Source organism: Cetorhinus maximus, chromosome 2 (assembly GCF_964194155.1).
Source record: "Cetorhinus maximus chromosome 2, sCetMax3.hap1.1, whole genome shotgun sequence".
Taxonomy (NCBI): Eukaryota; Metazoa; Chordata; class Chondrichthyes; order Lamniformes; family Cetorhinidae; genus Cetorhinus; species Cetorhinus maximus.
This window is the reverse complement of record NC_135880.1, coordinates 124,934,622-124,959,523: the sequence shown is the minus strand read 5'-3', so window position 1 is coordinate 124,959,523 and position 24,902 is coordinate 124,934,622. Positions and strand designations below refer to the sequence as shown.

The window sequence follows — 24,902 nt, the reverse complement described above, 5'->3', positions numbered from 1 at the left end:
GAGGATTCATACCACTTGGGTCCTTCCAGGTATCAGACAGCCTTCCCTTACCCTGGGAATGGGGATTGTGGTCTCCGCTGGAGGCACTTCCTCCGAGGAAGGAGGAAGCCAGGTATCCCTATTCAGCCTCCAGGGGAGCGACCTGTGGGAGGAGAGGCGCAGGGCCAACAGGAAATCACAGGCGGAAGGGGCCCCAGAAGATGCCACCTTCCTGCTGCCAGGGTTTACAGGCGGCGATGCAGCTACCTCAATATGTTTGAGGTGCAATGCCGAAGGAGGTTCCGCCTCTCAAGGGAGACAATGACCTCCATCTGTCAGAGGATTGGGCCTGAAATCAGCTCCAACTGTGTGTGTGGACACCCCATGCCAGTGGCGCTGAAGGTCACAGTGGCCCTCAACTCCTATGCCTCCGGCTCATTCTAGAGGTCAGTGGGTGATCTTTTTGGAGTCTCCCAATCAGCTGTCCACAATTGTGTCAAGTTGGTGACAGATGCTCTGTTCAGGCGTGCATTGACTTTCATTCACTACCGCACAGATGAGGCCAGCCAGGCTGAGCGAGCCAGAGATATTGCAACAATTGCTGGGCTCCCCCGCATCCAGGGTGCAATCGACTGCAAACATGTGGCCATCAAGGTGCCAGCGGGCGACCTGGGTGCCTTCATCAACAGGAAGGTATTCCACTCCATGAACGTGCAGATTGTGTGTGACCACAGGTTGCAGATTCTGCAAGTCTGTGCAAGGTACCCAGGCAGCTCCCATGACGCTTACATCCTGAGACACTCCCAGGTGCTGGGGCTCTTCAGTGCTCTAGCTCGGCTGGATGGATGGCTGCTGGGTGACAAGGGCTGTCCCCTCAAAAGGTGGTTCATGACAGCTCTCCGCCATCCAAGAACAGAGGCCGAGCAGCAGTACAGTAGAAGCCATGGCTCCACAAGGGCGGTGGTAGAGAGAGAGCCATAGGTACTCTCAAGATGCGCTTCCAATGCCTGGACCGTTCAGGGGGCAGACTCGAATACCCACCCAGATCGTATGTCATTGATAGTGGTTGCATGCTGCCACAATCTGGCACTGGAAAGGGGGGATGCAGTGGAGGAAGAAGATCTTGACGCAGCTGCTCTGGCAACAGACGATAAGTCCAGTAGTGAGTCTGAGGACGAGCGCGGTCAGGAGAATGCTGAGGGGATAGACACTGACCTGGGCAAGCTCCAGAGTGGCAGGGACACATGGGATGCTTTGATCCAACGCTCCTTCAGCTAGCCTACCAAAGATGAACCACCACCACATGCCAGGGCTGCAGGCTCCATACTCGATCCCTGACAGGAACATTTGCTTAGTTATCAACATGCACTATGTGCCATTTCAATAAAGTTCAATGAGAAACAAGTCACTCATAACATCATGGGTTCCCCTACACCTGCAGAACAAATGAAGCATAGAGAGGCTTGTTGTACAAAAACACATTTAATGACATGGTGCCTGGCATACATAACACAAATGAAATTAAGAGGTGTTATCCATCACACTAATGAACATTTAACGTAAAAGCGGAGGAAACAAATTTCACTAGTGATAAGTCCGTGTTGTGCTTGAGGTGCTTTAAGTTTTCGCTTGTGGGTGCTGTGTCTAGTTGCTCCCCCCTTTCTCTGGCACCGGCATTGGAGACAGCCTGCTGACTCTGCTCTCATGTTGGCCCTGATGACCTTGGCTAGTGTCTTCTGGCCCTTGGAGCCTGTGCTGGCCTTGCCTGGGAGGGAGCAGTCAGTGCCACAGTTGGCATCTCCCCAGTCACCGCAGCCTCATCGGATACCATGGTCACTGGCAGAGGGGCGGAGGAGCTGCTGCCATCATCCGGTGCGCCCTGAGAGGAGCCCGCCGAGCCGACATGTGCGCCAACGTGAGGTCGCTTTGGACCTCCCTGTTCACCATTGATGGATGGACACCTAGCTGGGATACTGGGTCCCAATCCATCTCCCACACTGACACTGAGCACCTGAGGTCATTTCCGGTGTGAGGGCTTGCAGGTCCGAGCGCATCCCCAGGAAGCCCTGATTCAGCTCCTGGAGTAGCCTCTCCATGAGAGTCGCCACTCTCTCCATGAGGAGGCATTGCACTCGGCCATGAGGGTCATTGCATTGCTCACGCTCCGCAAGGACTCCCCCACAACGGAGACCGTGGCACGCATTCCCTCATGTATCTTCACCAGATCCTCCCGCACATCCTGCTGGACTTCCAGGATCTGCTGCCTCAGGGACAACTCCAGAGGCACATCATCAGCCACCGACTGAGCATGTTCCTGGTCCCCAGCAGTCCTTCGACTGCCAGCTCCCTGGGCACTCTCTGCCTCCGCCTGCACCTCAAGCGAGTGTGAAATGTCCTCACCAATGTGGACCGAGATACTAGCCACCGATCTAGTGCCCACCAAGGTGCTGGTATCTGTGCTGATGCCTGTCTGGCTGAGAGCCAGGTGTGACGCAGGTGCATTTTGATGGTTGCTGTCCTCTGGGGTCAGTGGTGGGCCTTCTGGCTCCTCCCCTTGAAGGGCTGCTGGTGAGCCTGAAAGGAAAAACAAGGACAGGTCATTAGTTGAAGTCATTCTACTGTTACTGTGCATGCCTGTCACCTGGATCAGGGTGCCCCGTCTTTCCATTATCAATGGGGATTTCATGTTCGAGGCTTACATCAACATAGAGATTACAGTGGAATGGTTGCAATTACAGACATTCTCACCTCAGTGCACTGCACTCTTACCTCCCTGTGGCACCTCAAACTCACCGTGGCTGGTTGGCCTAGGTGCCTCTCCATCTCCAGGGCCCCCTGCTCATATCGAGTGAGGATGAGTAGATGGGGTGGTCCACTGCCAGTCTGCAACCTCTTTGCATTGTTATGGGATGTCTTCTGAAAGGACAGGAGCATTGATTAGTCCACCCTGTACCTGCATTGCCATTGCAGCCTGGCCAACCCTGAGGAATACTTTGCAGGCTCAGCCTATTCATGACCCTGGAGCCACGAGCCACTCAGTCCAAGCTGCCAGGGCTCACCCTCTTGCCCAAACACTGCCTCATTGACATTTGCCACTCTAAGACTTCTGAGGTCCAAGGGGAGGATGGGCAGCTCTTAACTGCTGTGCTAAATGACCCATGCCAACACAGTACTCACCTTTCCTGATCGCAGGAGATCATTGAAGTGCTTCCAGCACTGCACCCATGTGCGCCTCACCACATCATGGTTGCTGACCCTGGATGCTACCTCCTCCCAGGCATTTTTGGTTAGGTGGGGGGGCCTCTTCCTCCCGTCCCTGGGGACAAGGATCTCTCTCTGTGCTGCCACCTCCTCCAGGAGGGCAGCGAGACACTCATCAGAGAAACACGGGGCCAACTGCTCTGCTGACCGGCCCTCCCTCCTGCCGTGTCCACCCACAACACTCTCCATCACAAGGTCCACGTCCTTCACTGGCAGCCTTCGAATGGCTGCTGTGGCTGGATTTGAATTGGCCGCCGGGTCGTCATTGGACCCGGAGGACATTGAGAATTGGCCCCCACCCGCCCCTTCTCGCTCATTCCACAGCCGCATCTTACACTGGGCGGGCCTTACTTGGCCCACCCACGTAAAATCATGGTGCGGAGCCGATCACAGGTGGCGGTCGGCTTCCTGACCGCCCCGTCGAACCCACCCGACAAGGGAAAAATTCTGGCCCATGTTTTTGCATATACTCGCTTATAAGTCAACCTCCCTTTTCAGCCACGACACGCTACACTCACATTAGTAGTCATCCTCAGTTTTACACCCCACAAATGGATGCTTTACTTACTGGTACCTTACAGCTGGGAGTAGGGGATCAAACAGGTGAAACAGGCTGTGTTGCAAAGAGGCGCACCCACACAGAGCAGACCCCATGTGGTGAACAACAAAATAGCAACCACCCACATCCAGGCCGGCTATTTACTTTTATACTCAGCACATAAGTCGACCCCTCTTTTTGGAGGGATTTTTCAAGTATTCAAATTTCAACATATATGCCGATATCTACAGAACTGGGCTGGATTTTACGGCCCTTGGTGGCATGTTGGCAGGCAGGGGGGCCGTAAGATTCGGCGCTGTTCCCACTGCCTACCCTCCAGACCCCGCTGCAATTTTACCAGTGGTGGAGGAAGCGTCAAGACGCCAGCCTGCCCGTGGGACAAGTGAGGCCCTTAAGGGCATTTTCTTGCCACCGGTGGGGTTTAAGCCGCGGTGGGAGAGGCCCACATGTGCAGCCCGGCAGGTTTCACTGCTTGGCTGGTGGCGGACATGGGGGCGCCTCCTTTATGAGCTCCCTGTGCTCATCAGAGACCTCCCCAAGGTCTTACCACCCTCACATTTCTCCTCCTTGGTGCTCTATCCAGCCAAGTCCCCCTCACCCCTCTCCATGGCCTGAAAGCCTGGCCTTAGCAAGACCCAGGGCTTACCTTTGAAGTCCAGCACCATCACAGCATACCTTCTTTAGGGTCTGGCTGCTGTGCTGGGACCAGAGAGCTGCCAATCACTTGATTGACTGGCAGCTCTCAGAGGCGGAACTTCCTCCCAGAATCCTGCCTCGAGCTAATTAACGGCCTGACAACCATGCGGAGGTGGGCTTGCCCCTGACTTTTACACAGACCGCAATCCTGACTCCAAATCCAGACCCCCTCCCCCAAATGCAGCCCTATGTTAAAGATGTACAACAGATATTCTTGATTCAAGTGAATTTTTTTGTGCACAGATTTCACCTGAATAAATTCTTTATTCTCCTCTCTCTTAAATTATGACCCTTCAGGATAGCAGATGCCCCATATCCTGCCTTCTCTGTGTAAAAATGCAAATAATTTTAAGATCATTTTCCTGGCCCATGTGCTAAAATGTTAATCTGATTTAGTAGAAAATGTGACTCTTTTGCTTTATAAATACACAGGTTTATTGTGATAACATAGCAACAGGGGTCATTCTTTTTACCTTTCAATCATGTGTTAATTTTTCTGTTCTTTCAAATGATTCTGTCCTGCAGTAGGTACGCATTTGTTACCAGTCAATTTAATACGACATATGTTCACATCTATAATTCCCCTCAGTGAGATCCCAATTTCAGCAAGCACGCTTAGGAAAGACACCAAGTAAAATGGATGCACTTCCCCAGATTGTGCTCTGGTGTCCTTCATAGCTGGCAGCTAAAGAGCAACATTGACCGAGGCTTGGTAATGAGTTTCAGTCTGGCATCTTTGTTGGAGTTAATGATCAAGTCTCAGGGGCATAAAGGTGTAGCAAAAATAATTTAGAGATTTGCAATTGATTTTTCTAAAGCATTGCTAAGCCAACAAAATATGCAGCAAATAATAACGATATTGAAGCAAATGATGTAATTTTGGGTTTTTTTTCGTTCTCCATAAGAATGAAAATTTGCAGTTGATAATAGTGTTCATTTCTGTTGTGAGCTGCTTCTCTAAATTTGACTTTTATGTTGTTGTAATTACTCTAAGACATTTATTTGGTTCTTTTACTAAGGACAACTTAGGATTTGTTGGCCCTGATTTTGAGGGCCTCTGCCCAATGGAAGTAGGGCAGTACCTCCCGAAAAATCATAATGCTAAACTTATTACCCCGTTTTTACTCCCTTTGCCACTGCCACTGTTTTAGTCGGGGCCTTAACAAAGGCAGGCTAGATGTCTGGCTAAAGCAAGCAGAGCCTTTATTATAGTTTTCAAATCAGGATTTCGATGATAGTTTAGACACAAAAATGTAAGTACTGTAAAGTGTTAAACTCATTAGAAAGAAATGGTCATTTGAAGCATATCTTAAAGTGCACTCAACTGCACAGATCGTTGTTGTTTGTGTAGAGATTACCTGATTTGATTTCTACCAATGTTTAGGACTTGGAAATCTTTTTTAACCACTCACTTTGCTACCTAAATTTGTATTGTCAACAAACTTGGACATGTTATACTTGGTCCCCTCATCTAAGTAATTAATATAGATTGAAAATAGCTGAGGCGCTAGTATTTGTCTTTTTGACATCCCACTAGTTACAGCCTGCCAAAATGCCCTGTCTAAAATGCCCTGTTTATTCTTAGTCTTGGTTTTCTATTGTCTATTAACCAATCTTCAATCCATGCTAATATATTACCCCCAATCCCATTGACCCCAAATTTTATGTAATAACTTGTTGTATGGCACCTTTTTGAATGCTTTTTGAAAATCCAAAAAAACACATCCACTGGTTCCCCCTTATCCATCTTACTGGTTACACCCTTAAAAAATTCTAACAATTATCAAGCATGATTTCCTTTTCATAAATCCATGTTGACTCTACTTAATCATATTATGATTTTCTAAGGCCCCTGTTACTAATAGCAGATTCTAGCATTTTACCTTCTACTGATGTTAGGCTAACTGGCCTATAGTTCCCCATTTTCACTTTTCCTCCTTAAAGAGTGGGATTTTGTTTACTACCTTCCAATATTTGGGAATTCACCTAGAATCTAAGGAATATTGGAAGATCAAAACTAATGCATCCACTATCTCTGAAGCTATCTCTTTCAAAACCCAAGGATTCAGGTCCTCAGGTACAGTTTTGTCACTACTCAGTCCCATTAATTTCTCAGTACTATTTCTTTACTTATACTGATTTCTTCAAGTTCCTCATCCTCGCTAGAATCTTTGTTTCCACATTAATTCAGGAATCTTTTTTGTGCCTTCTACTGTGCAGATACACTGCGATGCACCGGGGAGGGAGAAAGTTATCTGGACACTTTGTTCCAGGATGCACTCACACCACTTAGGCTAGGTACTTCATATTTGGTCCATGGTCAGGGACAGGAGGATGTGACTACAAGTGAGGCAGGTATGGGAATCCAGAAGGAGCCCTGAAGGAGCCTCAGTGCTTGTCCAACAGATTCAAGGTTCTTGAAGGCTGTGTGGATGAGAGCAAGGATTGCAAGGAAGATGAGCACACTGACCACAGCATTGACGTACAGGGGCAAATACAACTGGAGGGAATAAAAAGGAATGTAGTAGTTATAGGAGACAGCATGTTTGGGATAGAAACAAAAAAATACCTGGAAAAACTCAGCAGGTCTGACAGCATCTGCGGAGAGGAACACAGTTAACGTTTCGAGTCTATATGACTCTTCAACAGAACTAAGCAAAAATAGAAAAGAGGTGAAATATAAGCTGGTTTAAGGGGGGTTGGGACAAGTAGAGCTGGATAGAGGGCCAGTGATAGGTGGAGATAACCAAAAGATATCATAGACAAAAGGACAAAGGTGTTGAAGCTGGTGATATTATCTAAGGAATGTGATAATAAAAGTACAGATACCCCTAATGGGGGTGGGGTGGGGGGAAGGGATCGAAATAGGCTAAAAGGCAGAGATAAAACAATGGATGGAAATACATTGAAAAATAATGGAAATAGGTGGGAAAAGAAAAATCTATATAAATTATTGGAAAAAAGGGGGATCAGAAAGGGGGTGGGGATGGAGAAGAGAGTTCATGATCTAAAATTGTTGAACTCAATATTCAGTCCGGAAGGCTGTAAAGTGCCTAGTCGGAAGATGAGGTGCTGTTCCTCCAGTTTGCGTTGAGCTTCACTTTTTTCTATGACATCTTTTGGTTATCTCCACCTACCACTGGCCCTCTATCCAGCTCTATTTGTCCCACGCCCCCTTAAACCAGCTTATATTTCACCTCTTTTCTATTTTTCCTTAGTTCTGTTGAAGAGTCATACGGACTCAAAACGTTTACTGTGTTCCTCTCCGCAGATGCTGTCAGACCTGCTGAGTTTTTCCAGGTATTTTTGTTTTTGTTTTGGATTTCCAGCATCCGCAGGTTTTTGCTTTTATCTTAAAGTTTGGGATAGATACTGTTCTCTGAAGCCGAGAGCATGAGTCCCGAAGGTTTTGTTGCCTGAGCAAGGTTAAGGACGCCTATGCCTTGCTGCAGAGGAACTTGGAGTGGGAGAGGAAGAATCCAGTTGTTCTGGTCCACTTAGGTAAGTCACTTACCAGTCACTGGACTGTCACCATCCAGTCAACAACAACATAGGTAGGACTAGGAAGGGGGTACTGCTAAGGGAGTATGAGCAATTAGGGGCTCAGTTGAAAAGCAGAACCATAAAGGTTCGGGGACACAAGCAAATTGGCATAGGGTAAATAAGATCAGACAGTTGAATGCTTGGCTCAAACATTGGTTTTAATTCATAGGACACTGGCATCGGTACTGGGGAAAGAAGGAATTGTACCATTGGGATGCCCTTCACTTGAACCGCACTAGGACCAGTGTCCTAGTGAATCGTGTAACTAGGGCTATAGAGAGGCTTTAAACTAAATATTGAGAGGAAAGTTAATGAAAAAGGACAAGGAAATACTGCAGAGTAGTGATACATCTAATGATAACCAGAGTGTGACAATCTTAAGAGTGCACCAACAAATAGGGTCAGAGTAGGGTAAAGTGGTAAAAAGACAAATTTAAAGGCTTTTTTTTATCTGATTGCATGTAGCATTTGTAATAAGATAGATGAATTGATTGCACAAATACAAATAAACGGGTCTGGTACGATAGCAATTACAGAGACATTCGGACTTAAACCGGATACGGAAGCCCCACCCTCATATCCAGCAGAAACCATTTTCCTCCGGGGAGGGGGGATCGGGGTTGGGAAGCAACTCTTGCATATATGAAACCCAAACTCAACAAGACCATTTGAACTCGGTGCTAAGCTCAAACAGACCCTACTTTCAATGGAGCAAGGGCCTTATCCGGCAGTGTGAGAATTACATATCTTTGGAGTAGACATCAATGCTCTTGAAAGATAGATAAGATATGTAGAACTGTCAAGCTGTTGAGTTATTTAAATAGTCGGTCCTTTAAAAATTGAAAGAACTGCCTGCCTGTGTCTATGAGAGTTGAAAAAAGATCTGTTCTAGGAGTTTCAATAGCTGTTTGTTGACATAATCCTAAATGATATCATTATAGCATTATTTATGCTTTACTGCTTTCCACAACCTATCATTATCACGCGGGTTGGAAGAGTGGCTAAGAGTGGTAAGTTCACAGTTTGATTCACAGCTCAAAGGCATTATTAAAGGATTAGCTGTCTTTGATGTGGGGCTATGAGTACAAATGTTTATTTTTATAGAGGATTATGTGCTTGAGATAATTTAAATATATTGACTATGTAAATTTGCATCAAGGATATAACCGGCATGTGGCTGGGTGGGAGGCCATAGGGTCAATAAGAGCCATAGGGATGGATGTGGGCATCGGTTAGCATGAGTTAGCACTAAGTTGGCATAGATGTTATAAGGGCCATGTGGTTGGGTGGGGAATCATGAGTTGGCATAGAGGGTATGAGAGGCCATTTGGGGTGGGTAGGGGGCATGGGATGGTATGAGTTGGCACGCATGGGCACGAGTAGGTGAGGGGTGTGAGAGATGAGGGTTAGAGGACCTAATGTTTACAAAAACAACTGAGACAAAGTCACAGAACCAAGGCAGATCTTTTAAACAGTTCGCCTTGGCATCAGTAGCCCCTGTGGCCGACTCCATCTCACATCTGCCCCACCCCCAGCCCGGAATGAGGATCCTGCAATTCAGGGTACTTTCTCCTGAGGTGGGTGCGGCAAGCTGGTAAATTTGCTGGCTTTGCACACGCCCCTTAGGAGCGAAAATCCAGGCCATAGTTGCAGAATGACCAAATCTGGGACCTGAATATTGAAGGGTATTTGACATTTCAGAAGGAGAGGAAGAAAGGAAAGGGGGTTGGGGTAAATAAAAACAAAGCTCTGGAAAAAGTCAGCAAGCCTGGCAGCATCTGTGAGTTGCTGGGGTAAGTCTGTTGGGGTAGGTCTGTTAATAAAGGATGAGATCAGTGTGGTAGTGAGAAATGATCTTGGCTCAGAAGATCAAGATGTAGAATCATTTTGGGAGGAGATAAGAAATAGGAAGAGCAAGATGTCACTGGTGTGGGCAATTTATAAGCTCCATAACAGTAGCTACACTGTAGAACAGAGCATATATCAAAAATAATGTGGGCTTGTAAGTAAGTTCCTGCAATAATTGTGGGCAATTCTAATCTTCAGAAAGATTGGACAAATCAAATTGCCAAATGTAACCTTGAGAGTGTATTCAGGGTAGTTCCTTAGAACAACATGTCCTGGAACCAAAACAAAAATAGCTGGAAAAACTCAGCAGGTCTGACAGCATCTGCGGAGAGGAATACAGTTAATGTTTCAAGCCCGTATGACTCTTCATCAGAACTTGATACGGACTCGAAATGTTAACTGTATTCCTCTCCACAGATGCTGTCAGACCTGCTGAGCTTTTCCAGCTATTTTTGTTTTGGTTTCAGATTTCCAGCATCCGCAGTATTTTGCTTTTGCCCTGGAACCAACCAGGGTACAGGCTATTTTAGACCTGGAACATACAGTGAGACAGGATTAATTAATGATCTCATAGTAAAGGAACCCCTTGGCAAGAGTGCATAATATGATAGAATTTCACATTCATTTTGAGGGTGAGAAACTTGGATCTAAAACTAGTGCCTTAAACTTAAGTATTATGATACAGCCGGTGGTAAATGCTGAGTTGTTCAAATCCAGAGGAAAACTTGAAACAACTGTCACAACCAATTTTTGCTGTTTGTATGTTTCGAGATGCAGGTTTTGAATTCAGTTATAATAAGACCACTGAGTCTGAAGAGGTTTTTATAAAACTAAATTAAACATTTATTAATTATAAGATTGTAAGCACATACATATGTCTACACATTACCATGATAATAACTTCTAAAAAAATCTCCTAATTAATCTGACTCTCAGTTACACCCACTGTTAAGGCAACAGTAAAACACGTATTTAAACAGTCCCCTGGCAAAGCACACTGGACATTCAAAATAAGTTTCTTTCAGCTCTGGTCCTTGCAGACAGTGGCTTGAGGCTTACAGGCTGGGGGATTAGATCTTAGAATCCCTCTCCCTCTTTACCAACAGCCTGCTCTTCCTTTATACATATTTTCCTTTTTGAATGCAAATTCTTATTGGCCAGGATTTTCCCCTTGGCGATTTGGTGGCGGGGCCCACTCGCCAAAGGGAAAATTACACTGGATGATGTCGGAAGGAACACCCGACGTCATCCCAGTCCATTTAAATCTTCAGGAAGGCAGGCAGACAGCGAAATCGGCTGTCCGCCCGCCGACCTGTCAATGGCCAATTAAGGCCATTGACAGGCTAATTAACCTTGTTAAAGACCCTCCACGTCCAAGCTTAAGGCTGGCGGGCAGGCCAGGAGCATCAGCGGGCTCCATGTTATTCAGGAAACTTCATCCACTAGCGGGATGAAGTTTCATGTCCGTTTTTAAAAAAATTTAATAAACTTTATGTGTTTCTTATTAACATGTCCCATCTCATGTGACATTGTCACATGAGGGGACATGTTAATAATTTTAATATTTCTCTATTTTTTGACTTTTCTTACCTGTAAGTAAACTCCCTGAGACAGGACTTTGCCTCAGGGAGCAGTGTGCTCTTTCATGTTTCCTGTCAGGCAGGCCACTGGGCGGGCCCCATTTTGGCGGCAGGGGTCGGCTGCCTGCCCGCTGCTAAGCCAGTGGGGCCCGCTCGCCCACCAAGGGCAAAATTCTGCCCATTGTATCACTAGGTTTTTTTGGAACTTTACCTCTTCTAACCATAAAACCCTTTCATATCACCAATTTTATTGGTAAGCTTTGGAAAAAGTAAACACATTGACTTCTAGCATGGCGAATGCCTCACCTGCTGCTGGAAGAGACCCTTAAGAGGACAAAGAGTCTACAAAAGAATTTAGATATGTTAAGTGAGTGGGCAAAAAATTGGCAATTGGAGTATAATGTGGAAAAATGCAAACTTGTCCACTTTGGTAGGAAGAATAGAAAGGCAGTCTATTATTTGAATGCAGAGAGACTGCAATGGGCCTACACCCATTGGAGTTTGGAAGAATGAGAGGTAATCTTATTGAAACATATAAAATCCTGAGGGGACTGACAGGGTGGATGTTTCCTCTCATGAGAGAGACTAGAACTAGGTGACTCCGTTTAAAAATTAGGGGTCTCCCGGAGTCTGTGGAATACTTTTCCCCTGAAAGCTGTGGAGGCTGGATCGTTAAGTATATTCAAGGCTGAGTTAGATATATTTTTGACCGACAACAGAGTCAACGGTTATGGAGGGCAGAAAGGAGAATGGAGTTGAGGCCACAATCAGATCAGCCATCATCTTATCAAATGGTGGAGCAGGCTCGAGAGGCCTACTCCTAATTCTTGTGTTCACCCCATGGCAGCATTAAGCTGGCTAAGGTCATATATAGCACAGCCAGCAAAGTCTATGTAACTCTGCCCCAATAATATGTTTCAGCCAGAAAAGACTGCCCTTTAATCCAACAGTGTGACATTTTTTTTTTCATTTTGCGTACTGAGCGCTCTTAATAATATTGCTAGTTAATGTCAAATGAACAATTTGTGCCATAGATTTATGCCCCCTGAGAACTGGATTGAGGCTGCCAAAATTCACTTTATGTTGAACCTTTATAGCCAACAAATGGAGAAAACTTCATCCCACACGGGCTGCATTTGGATCTAGGTAGTGAAAGGCCAGTATCTAGCCTATAGCACCACCCAGTTCTCCACACTTAGTGATATTTCCTCAATTGAATTATAAAATTCTTCATTGTCTAAAATCTGAAAAGAGGGCGTTAAATGATGAGACTTTAGGTGAGACACTGCAAATGTTTGATGAACTTCTTGTTGATTTATATTCATATATTTTTATTCACCTTTGCCATCGTTAGGTGCCTTGACCCAAGCCGTTCGCAATTTTGCAAAAAGCCTCGAAGGATGGCTAACAAATGCCATGAACAATATTCCACAGCAAATGGTTCGCACCAAGGTGAGTCTAATGGAATTGCCATAGACTAAAATAAATTGCAGTCCCGATTGGTTTAAATAGAGTACTGAAGCTTTAAGGCTGTTCAGCAAGGAATGTGAGCAACATTCTGTTATATAATGCATTAGATATCCTATATTGCTAAATGCTGAATAGGTGTTAATCTGGCCTTTCTTGCCTGGCAACCAGGAGTTCTGAAGGTTGTGTTGCCTGCCTGGTACCAGAGTTATGGAGATGTCCTCATGCTGGAGACAACCTTGAAATGAGATGGGGAGGATCCAGTTGTTATGTTCCACGTAGGAACCACCAACATAGATAGAACTAGGAATGGTGTTCTACTGAGAGAGTTTGAGGAGTTAGGCTCCAAATCAAAATGCAGAACCTCAAAGATAATGATCTCTGGATTGTTACCTAAGCTACATGCCAATTGGCATAGGATCAAGCAGATTAGAGAATTAAACATGTGGCTCAAAGAGTGGTGTGGGAAGAAGCGGTTTCAATTCATGGGGCACTGACGCCAGTACTGGGAAAAGAGGGAGCTCCACTAAAACTGGGCTAGGATCAATGATCTGGTGAATTGTATAACCAAGGCTCTGGATAGGGCTTTAAACTAAAAGACGGATATATGGGATCGTGGGAGTGGAAGGTTCAGGTAAAGGCAGAGTTAAAAATCTACAAAGAAAGTAGCGACAATGGAAGCGGTTTGAGTAGAGACAGCAGATTGGGACAGGTAGTGACAGAGAGCTTAAAGGTAATGGTGCACCAACAAATAAGGTCATGCAAATAGTAGCAGCAAAAGAAATAAAATTAAAGGTTCTTTATCTGAATGAGCAAAGCATTAACAATAAGATAGATAAACTAGTGGCACAGATAGAGATAAATGGTTTAGATCCAATCACCATTACAGGGAGATGAGTACAAAGTGATTGGAAAATAAAGTACACAACATTTCAAAAAGACAGGCAGAATGGAAACAAAGGAGTAGCCCTGATAGTAGAGGTTGACACATGGATAATAGTGAGAGAGGATCTTGGCTCAGAAGATCAGGAAGTAGAATCAGTTTGGTTGGAAAATGCTGGTGGGAGTGGTTTAGAAGCAATAATCAGTTGGAGCTTGTAACAAAGGCAATGTAATAATTGTGGGGGACTTTAATCTTCAAATGTACTGGGCCAATCAAATTGGTGAAGGTGGTCTGGAAAATAAGTTTGTAGAATGCTTTTGTGACAATACATTATGGAACCAAGTCAGGTAAAGCTATTTTAGATCTAGAATTGTGCAATTAGTAACCTCATAGTAAAAGATCTGCTTGGAAAAAGTGATCATGATACAGTTGCATTCCATATTAAATTTGAAAGCGACATATTCCAGTTCCAAATTGAAAGTTTAAACTTAAGCAAAGCAAACTACATAGGTATGAGGGTAGAGCGAGGGAAGGTTGATTGGATAAATACACTAAAAGGTATGGCAGTAAATGAACAGTGGGAAACATTTAAAGAAGCAAATCAAAATGTTCAACAAAAATACATTCCATTAAAAAACAAAAATTCAGCAAGAAAAATCCATCCATGGCTTACTGCAGAAGTTAAGGATAGTATTAGATTAAAACACAAGAACCCAAGAATTAGGAACAGGAATAGGCCATTTGACCCCTCGAGCATCCTCTGCAATTCGATAAAAACATGGCTGATCTGATTGTGGCCTCAACTCCACTTTCCTGTCCGTCTGCCATAACCCTCGATTCTCTTGTCGATCAAAAATCTATCGAGCTCTGCTTGCAAGTATTCAATGTCCCAGCCTCCACTGCTCTCTGGGCAAGAGAATTCCACAGGCTAATTATCCTTCGAGAGAAAGAAATTCCTCCTCATCTCAATCTTAAATGGGATACTCCTAATTTTTAAACCGTGCCCTCTAGTTCTAAACTCTCCCACAGGGGAAACAGCCTCTCAGCATCCACCCTGTCAAGTCCCCTCAGGATCTTAGGTATTTCAATAAGATTACCTTTCATTCTTCTAAACTTCAGTGGGAATAGGCACAACTTGCTCAACCGTTGCTCATAAGATAACGCCCCCCCATCCCGAGAATCAGTCGAGTGAACCATCTCTGAACTGCTAATGCAGTTATATCCTTCCTTAAGTAAGGAGATGAAAACTGTACACAATACTCCAGCTGTGTCTAACTAAGGCCCTGTATATCTACAACACTTCCCTACTTTTACACTATGAGGTGGTCACCTCTACGAATACTGTCATGGACATATGCATCTGCGACAGGTAGATTGGTGAGGGCGAGGTCAAGTAGGTTTTTCCCTCTTGTTGGTTCCCTCACTATCTGCCATAGACCCAGTCTAGCAGCTACGTCCTTTAGGCCATTTAAGAGTCAACCACGGCCAGCTCGGTCAGCAGTGGTGCTACCAAACCACTCTTGGTGCTGGACATTGAAGTCTTCCACCCAGAGTACATTCTGTGCCCTTGCCACCCTCAAGTGCTTCCTTCAAATGATGTTCAACATGGAGTAGCACTGATTCATTAGCTGAAGGGGCATGGTAAGTGGTAATCAGCAGAAGGTTTCCTTGCCCATGTTTGACCTGACACCATGAGACGTCATGGGGTCCAAAGTCAATGTTGAGAACTCGTATGGCAATTCCCTCCAGACTTTATACCACTGTGCTGCCACCTCTGATGGGTCTGTCCTGTCAGGGATGGTGACGAAGGTGTCTGGGACATTTTATGGCAGAATTTTATGCCCCGCAGGCGGGCACATGCCCGACCCGATCGGGTGTAAAATAGCACGCGATGACGTTGGGTGAACGTCCCGACATCATCGCACACTTGCACAGTATTTCGGTTGTCAGCACGCCCGCTGACAATTAAGAGGCCTATTAAGGCCATTAATCAAATAATTAAATACTATTTTTCGCTGCCCATCCAACCTTACGGTTGGCGGGTGGGCAAATCGGCCAGGTGACCTTTGCAGTTTTGAGGAAACCTCATCCACGGGCAGAATTAGGTTTCCAGCATTAATTTTTAAAAATAAAAATGTCTTGACAGAATTTTTACTATGTCTTTGTTCATGTGAGTGAGTCCTATGTAGGGATATTTTTTCACATTTTCAAATTCCCTATTCTTGATTTGAAAATTCTTCAGCTCCCTGACGCAGCTCCCTGCCTTCAGGGAGCTTTTAGTGCGCACTCCCCCGCACATACGCAGACTTTTGCGCTCGCCCTCCTCCTGCCCCGAGCCTGGTGCGCTGAGCTTTCCAGTGCTCCTTTCACGCTGGCTGGCTGTTAATTGGCAGCCAGTGTGAAATCGCGGTTGGGGGCCGATCACGGGCGGCGGGCTGTTCCCCAGCCACTCCTGGGCCTGCTTGCTGTGCCCGCCCGATGACACAAAAATCCTGCCCATTACCTGTAAGGTATGATACCATGAGAACGACTATGTCAGGCTGTTGACTAGTCCGTGGGACAGCTCACCCAATTTTGGCATAAGCCCCCAAATGTTAGTAAGGAGGACTTTGCAGCATTGACAGGGCTGGGTTTCCCATTGTCGTTTCCAGTGCCGAGGTCAATGCCAGGGCTATCCATTCAGTTTCATTCCTTTTTGTAGACTTCGTAGTGGTTTGATACAACTGAGTGGCTTGCTAGGCCATTTAAGAGTCAGCCACATTGCTGTGAGTCTGGAGTCACATGTAGGCCTGACCAGGTAAGGATGGCATATTTCTTTCCCTAAAGGACATTAGTGAACCAAATGAGTTCTTACGACAATCGACATCTATTACCAAGGCTAGCTTTTTAATTCCAGGTTTATTAACTGAATTTAAATTCCACCAGCTACCATGGTGGGATTCGAATCGGTGTCCCCAGAGCAATAGTCTGGGCTTCTGGATTACTGGTCCAGTGACATTACCACTGCGCCACTGTCTCCCGTAAGATGATGCATTTGGCAGACGGGATAAAGAGAGGCAAAATAGACTAAATGGCACAATTCTAAAGTGGTTCATGAGCGTAGATCTTTGAAGGTGATGGGACATTTTGAGAGAGTAGTTAGCAAAGCTTGGGCTTCATAAGTTATGCTGATTCTATTTCAAGCTGTGGTTAGGCAACAACTGGAGTAATGTGTCCAATTCGGTCACCACACTTTAGGAAGCATGTGAGGGCCCTTGAGAGGGTGCAGAGGAGATTTAGCAGAATGAGGGATTTTAGCTACAAGGTTAGGTTGGAGAATCTGGGGTGGTTCTCCTTGGAGCAAAGGAGATTGAGGGGAGATTTGATAGAGGTATACAAGAATATGGCATTTTTACAGAATCACAGAATTGTTATGGTGCAGGATGAGGCCAATCAGCCCATCGTGTCTGCACCGGCTCACCGAATGAGGATTATGACTCAGGGCAATTCTCCTGCCTTTTCCATGTAACCCTGCATGTTGTTTCCATTTAAGTAATCACCTAAAGCCCTTTTGAATGCCTTGATTGAACCTGTCTCCAACACACTTCCAGGCTGTGCATTCCAGACCCAAACCACTCGCTGTGTGAAAAAGTTTTTTCCCACATGCATTGGCTTCTTTTGTAAATCACTTTAAATCTATGTCCTCACGTTCTCAATGCTTTTACAAGCGTGAACAGTTTCTCCCTATCTACTCTGTCCAGCCCCGTCATGATTTTGAATACATCTATCAAATCTCCTCTTAGCCTTCTCCTCTCCCAGGAGAGCAGTCCCAACTTCTCCAATCTGTCTTCATAACTGAAGTTTCTCATCCCTGGAACCATTTTTGTAAACCTCTTCTGCACTCTCTCCAATGCACACCACCAACTTGTCTATGTCCTTTTGAAGTTCTACACTGTCCTCCTCACAGATTACAATGCCTCCAAGTTTTGTATCATTCGCAAATTTTGTAATTGTTCCCTGCACACCAAGATCTAGATTATTAATATATATCAGGAAAAGCAAGGGACCCAATACCGACCTCTGGGGAACTCTATGACAAACTTTGCGCCAGCCCAAAAAATATCTATTAACCATTACTCATTGTTTCCTATTACTCAGCCAATTTTGTATCTGCGTTGCTACTGTCTATTTTATTCCATGAGCTATAACTTTCCTCACAAGTTTGTTGTGCGGCACTGCATCAAATGACTTTAGGAAGTCCATGTACACCACATCAACAGAATCACCCTCATCAACCCTCTTTGTTACCTCTTCAAAAAACTCCAGAAAGTTAGGTTAACATGATTTTCCCTTAAGACATCTTCCGAATCAACCCACATTTTTCCATGTCACTATTAATTCTATCCCGAATAATTGTTTCTGAAAACTTCCCCACCACTGAAGTTAAACTGACTGGTCTGTAATTGCTGTGTTTATTCTTACAACAGGGGCGTAATGTTTGCAATTCTCCAGTCCTCTGGCACCTTTCCTGAGTCTAGGGAAGGCTGAAACATTTTCTTTTATTCATTCATGGGATGCGGGCTTCGCTGGCTGGGCCAGCATTTATTGCCCATCCCTAATTGCCCTTGAGAAGATGGTGGTGAGCTGCCTTCTTGAATCGCTGCAGTCCATGTGGTGTAGATACACCCATAGTGCTGTTAGGGAGTGAGTTCCAGGATTTTGACCCAGTGACAGGGAAGAAACGGTGATATATTTCCAAGTAAGGATGGTGAGTGAATTGGAGGGGAACTTCTAGGTGGTGGTGTCCCCATCTATCTGCTGCCCTTGTCCTTCTAGATGGTGGTGGTCGTGGATTTGGATGGTGCTGTCTAAGGAGCCTTGGTGAATTCCTGCAGTGCAGCTTGTAGGTGGTATACACTGTTGCTACTGTGAGGCGGTGGTGGAGGGAGTGAATATTTGTGAATGTGATGCTAATCAAGAGTGTTACTTTGTCCTGGATGGTATCAAGCTTCTTGAGTGTTGTGGGAGCTGCAGTCATCCAGGCAAGTGGGGAGTATTCCATCACACTCCTGACTTGTGCCTTGTAGATGGTGAACAGGCTTTGGGGAGTCAGGAGGTGAGTTACTCGTCACACGATTCCTAGCCTCTGATCTGCTCATGTAGCCACAGTATTTATATGGCTAGTCCAGTTTAGTTTCTGGTCAATGGTAACCCCCAGGATGTTGATAGTGGGGGATTCAGTGATGATAATGCCATTGAACATCAAGGAGTGATGGTTGGATTCTCTCTTGTTGGAGATGGTCATTGCCTGACATTTGTGTGGTACAAATGTTACTTGCAACTTGTCAGCCCAAGCCTGGATATTATCCAGGTCTTGCTGCATTTGGACATGGACAGCTTCAGTATCTGAGGAGTCACAAATGGTGCTGAACATCGTACAATCATCAACGAACATCCCCACTTCTAATCTTATGATGGAAGGAAGGTCATTGAAGAAGCAGTTGAAGATGGTTGGGCCCAGGACACTATCCTGAGGAGCTCCTGCAGTGATGTCCTGGAGCTCAGATGATTGTGGCCAGTGCCCCTGTAATTTCCACTTTCAATTCCTTCAATATACTTGGATGCATCTCATCTGGTCCCGGTGCCTTGTCAACTTTAAGTACCACAGCTTATCCAATACCACCTCCTTATCAATTTTGAACCCTTCTAGTGACAGAGTTTTCTCCTCTGTCACTGGGTAGCACCTGCAAAGTGTTAATTTAACACCTCAGCCATGCCCCCTGCCTCTATGTGTCGGCGGATGTGCTGCTGATTCCCGCGCCCGTCAACCGAAATATCGTGCGACTGCACGTTGACGTCGGGACGCTTACCTGACGTTAACACGCATCATTTTATACTCGAGTGGGTTGGGTGCGCACCTGCTGAGCTAAAAATTTTGCCCTGGGTGTTCAGGAACGATAGGGCAGGAAGAAAGGGGGATGGCTGTATTGGTTAAGGAGAGCACTGCAGTGCTGGAGAAAGAGGATGTCTCAGAGCGTTCAAGGACATAATCAATCTGGCTAGAGCTAAGGAACAAAGAGGGTGCAATTACATTGCTCGGTGTAGTCTATAGGCCACCAACTAGTGGCAAAGATGTAGAGGAACAAATCTGCAGGGAAATTACAGAGAGGTGCAAACATTATACAGTAGTTATAATGGGGGACTTTAATTACCTGGATATAGACTGGGATAGTGGTAGTGTAAAGGGCAGAGGGGAAAGAGTTCTTAGAGTATGTTCAGGGGAATTTTCCACAGCAATTTGTGTACAGTGCAGCAAGAAAGGAGGCACTGCTAGACCTGGTTCTTGGAAATGAGGTGAGCCAAGTAGATCATGTGTCAGTGGGGGAACATTTAGGAGACAGTGATCATTGTATCATAAGGTTTAGGATGATTGTAGAAAAGGACAATGGACTATCCAGAGTAAGAATAATTAACAGGGGAAGAGCCAACTTCAGTGGGGTGGGAACAGATGCTGCATGGGAGTGTGATCATTGGGTGGGTGGAGATGCAGGTCAGCTCAGATGGACAACTGAAAGAAAACCCCAGCCAGCTGAACTCTAGTTTGGGTGGGAGGGGAGGGGGAAGGGGGGGGGCGGGTGGCGTGCAACTGGAGGACTCGCGAAGCCTGTAAGTGAAGTTGAAAGACACCATTACACATTATTCAGTGAAAGTGAATATATTTTCAGATTATAAAGTGACAAAAGGTGTTGACCTGTGCAACAACTTGTGATCAGAATTTCTTAATTTTTCTAGGCCTAACTCTTCTAGGTGCTGCCCTGGCATCCACAGCAGGGGTGAAGACAGCCTGTGCAATGGTTGGCCCTGTTGCCTCTGATGACTTTGGCATGGGTCCTCTGGTGAGCCGAGGCTTTGGGGGCCCCAGCATGCTTTGACTGACCTCCTGTGGGCCAGCTGCTCCCTCTGCGTTGACAGAGGACGAGATTGAGGGAGTCACAGGCAAAGGGGACTTGGAGGGAGCAGACAGTCTCTGAAATTCCTCAGTGGATGACCCAGGATGCCCAGCTGCCGCTCCTCCTCCCTTCGGGTGCCCGAGGGCCCCAGCCTGACTCCTTGAGGGGAAGGAGCACCTGGAGGGATGTCAAACTGCCACGTTTCCCTCTTGTGTTGCCACTGCAGGAGGTCACCCATGGCTACCGCGATGGAGTGCAGTTCTGCACACATCTTTGCATTCTGCTGGACCAGGGGCTCCATGGCATCCGCCATCCTTCCCATGGAGACTTCCATATGCATACATGTGGGCACTACTTCATCAGAGAGCAGGCGGACGCACTCCTCTGACCCACATGCCACTCTGTTAAGGGCTTCCAACAGCACTGCGTGATGTTCCCCTGCCTGCTGCTGACTCTCCAATATGAGTTGGAAGGCGAAATCCAGAGGCTCATCATATGACTCGGACCTCAAAGATGCCTCTTCCCCAACAGCCCTCCGAATGCCAGGGAGCCCAGCTGAACTTACCTCCTCCTGCTGGGGACACATGTCCATGCGGTGACCACCAAATTGTGAACCCGAGCCTGGTCTAGATCTAGGTCCCACCGAGGTGTGTGTCTTGCGCTGGTGGAGGGTGTGGGTAAGCACTGTGATGGATCTTCCAGGCTGGTTATTTCCAGGTCTTCAATGGAGGAGGTGTCCTCTTGGCTGGAGGTGAGGACCTGGATGGAGCTGAGGGACTGGCAGGCTGAGGGCGTCGGTGGCTTGGCAAAGCTCCCTGTGAACCAAAGTAGAGATAATTAAAGCTGGAGTTGCGTTGAGAGGGATGATGTGGTGCAGTATCCTCATATGGGTGTTCACCGCCGACCTCACCATTGCTGCAGGCACGGCCCACATCCTCACCAGTGAGTGTGCTGGCACACCCCTCAAAGTGAGTGAGGGGCCTAATGTGAGCCCCACTCCCTTCTCCCCCCCACCCCCTCACCCAGCTTTCTGGGACCTCTCCCTGCTGCTTTGAGTCAGTTTCTCCTGCATGAAAACAGATGGAGAGAGTGTGAGCATGGCACTGCATGGAATGTTTGTGTAGTGAGTGGGGCCATGTATGAGATGAGGCTGCAAACTCAAGAGGATATGAGCCTGATGGAGATGTGAGCGTGTGTGTGAGAATTAGTGGAGGTGTCACTAGAGATGTGAGATCCCTGTGGTAATGTGATGGGTTTGTGAGTGTATGAATTGAAAGTGATGAAAAGCGTGACTTACCCTGACAGAATGGATGAGACCATTCACCCTCTTTTGGCACTGGGTGGCCATCGAAATGGCGTGTTTCCCAGGAATGATTGATTAATGAGATGGGATTGGGACAATAAGATGTGAAAAGCTGCTATTGTGGTCGGCGGGTAAAACATTTTTTTTTTCCATCCGCTACCTCACTTGGTGCAAATCTAGGATGGTTCACCCTTAGTGTTTTGGGCAAGTGATACTGGGGGAATATGAGGAAAAACGTTTAAACGCAGAACATTAATGACCTAGTGTCTACAAGGGTGATGAAAGCAGAAATGATGAATCATTTCGAAAGGAAATTGGATGAGCACTTGAGGGAAATAAATTTTCAGGACTACGAGGATAGAGTGGGGAAATTAAACTGATTGGATTATTCTACGGAGAGCCAGCATGGATTTGATGGACCAAATGGCCTCCTGCTATGCATAATGACTCTATGACTATGCATGAAACCAGAATTCTTAATAATTCTTGCCTCCGACATGCCAGATCCAGGTGATTATTTATGCCCAAGTATTTAGGAACTATGACAAATTCAGTTTTTCCCGTTAACTAAATTACATCCTGTTATTATGTCAAATCACATATCTTGCAAGTAGCCATTAGAAAAGAGAAATAAAGAATTTTTATTTATTTCATACTTATCAGTCCTCAGAGTGTCTAGTAACACTTGACAGAAAATGGTCCACTATAAGTCATTGTTCTTATGTAACCAAATGTGGCAACCAGTCTGTGCACAGCTTAGTCCCACAACAGTAAGTAAATTAATGACCAGGTAATTTGTTTTTGGTGGTATTATCTGAGGAAGGTTTTTGGTTTTGCGTTGTTATGATAGTGTTTGGTGGGAGTGGGTGGTGGTTTGGGTGTGTATTTGGTGGCATTGTTTGGTAGAGGAATGCTTGCAGCATTCATAAGAAGATGGATGAATTGATAGCGTAATAAGAAATAAATGAATATGATATGATAGCCATTACAGAGATGTGGTTGCAAAGTGACCTGGGCTGGGACCTGAATATTTAAGGGTATTTGACATTTTGGAAGGACAGGAAGAAAAGAATAGGAGGTAAGTTGGCTTGGTTAATAAAGGACGAGATCAGTCCAATAGTGAGAAATGACCTTGGTTCAGAAAATCAAGGGTAGAATCAGTTTGGGTAGAGATAAATAGCAAAGGAATGAAGTCAGTGCTGTGAGTAACTTACAGGCCCCCTAACAGTAACTACACAGTGGGACAGAGTATACATCAAGAAATAATGGAGGCTTGTAACAAAGGCACGGTTTAAAAATAAGGTGTCTCCCATTTAATACAGAGATTAGGAGGAATTTCTTCTCTGAGGATTGTAAGTGTTTGGAATTCTCTTCCTCAGCAAGCAGTAGAGGATGGATCATTGAATATATTCAAGGCTGAGTTAGGCAAATATTTAATTGACAAGGGAGTTAAGGATTATGGGAGGCAGGCAGAAAAGTGGAGCTAAGGCGACAATCAGATCAGCCGTGATTTTATTGAATTGTGGAGCAGGCTTGAGGGGCCGACTTGCCTACTCCTATTCATATTTCTTATGTTCTTATGTTCCTTTTACATTCATCTGAGAATGGCAGATGGGGAATGGTTTGATATCTTTTGCTAGAGTATTACTTTGGTTTGAAGGTGGCTGGGCTTTTAGTTCCTGATATTTTCTTTCCCCATTGAATTCTCTAGAATAGCTCCTTGTTATACCATACAGAGATTGAGTTCTAATATGGTATTTGTGTTTTGAGGCTGTGTGTACTCCCTTTATTCAGTTTATTATCATGATAGGGTTCACAGTGATATACTTGCTTTCCATCTGATTTTATTTCACAACACATCACTGCCTTCTGGTGCATTACGCACAAGGACCTGAGTAACTGTGCTTCAGACCTATCGCAGTTCATTTTCATTTTCCAAGATAAACACATTAAAATGGATGTAAAGTAATGTGTGAATTGCCCCATCTGTATGCTAAAAGTTTGCTTTGACTGTTGGAGGATAGAATTATAATGTTGAATCAAAACACAAATAATGTTGAGAAGGGAGTTAAGGATTATGGTGGCTTTGGATATTCATTCCTTCTATTTCAATTTTCATTTTTTGACCTGTTGGCATGCTGGTTTCCTATCCCAGTTTTTGACGAGAACCACTCTTTAAAAAAATTCAGATATTCAGGGTCAAGACCAAACAAAACAATGGCAGTCTGTGGTTTTGTCTTAAATTCAGCTGGCTTTCCAAAATGAAGGAACTTCAGGGTTAGGAGGGAGCATTCTTACTGTGCACAATATAAATGCACTAAAATTGGCATTAAACACGTGTATACAGGATCAAAACTATTCCCATTGTATTATGTCAGCTGTGGCTCCGTTGGTAACATTCTCATCTCTGAGTCAGTAGGTTGTTGGTTTCAAATTCATGAGCAAAAATAAGATACTTGAGTGCAATACTGCACTGTTGGAGGTGCCAACTTTTGAATGAGACTTTAAACTGAGGCCTCACCTGCTCTCTCAGGTAGATGTAAAAGATCCCAAGCAGTATTTCGAAGACTTGCAGGGGCAGTATACCTGCTGACATGGCCAATATTTATTCTTCAATTAACATCACTAAAAACAGATTATCTAGCTATTATCATATTGCTGTGTGTCAATTGGCTGCAGCATTTCCTACATTAGAACAGTGACTACAACTGAAAAATACTTAATTAGCTACAGAGAGCATTGGGATTTCCTGAGGCCATGAAAGATACTACCCATCCCTCCCTTCATGCATCCCTATATCCATCCCTCCTTCCCTTCCTCCCTCCCTCTATCAACCCTCCATCTAACCAACTCT

The 24,902-nt window shown here is 45.4% G+C and overlaps 1 protein-coding gene across 1 annotated transcript in view; it reads left to right on the top strand.

Annotated features, from left to right (window-relative positions):
* Window positions 1-24,902, top strand: part of LOC144697377 (transcription factor RFX3-like) — a 433,584-nt gene that overhangs the window by 335,919 nt on the left and 72,763 nt on the right. Inside the window, exon 15 of the mRNA XM_078569355.1 lies at window positions 12,821-12,918. Within this exon, the coding sequence (XP_078425481.1) occupies window positions 12,821-12,918 (98 nt within the window). The remainder of the gene's footprint in view (window positions 1-12,820; window positions 12,919-24,902) is intronic.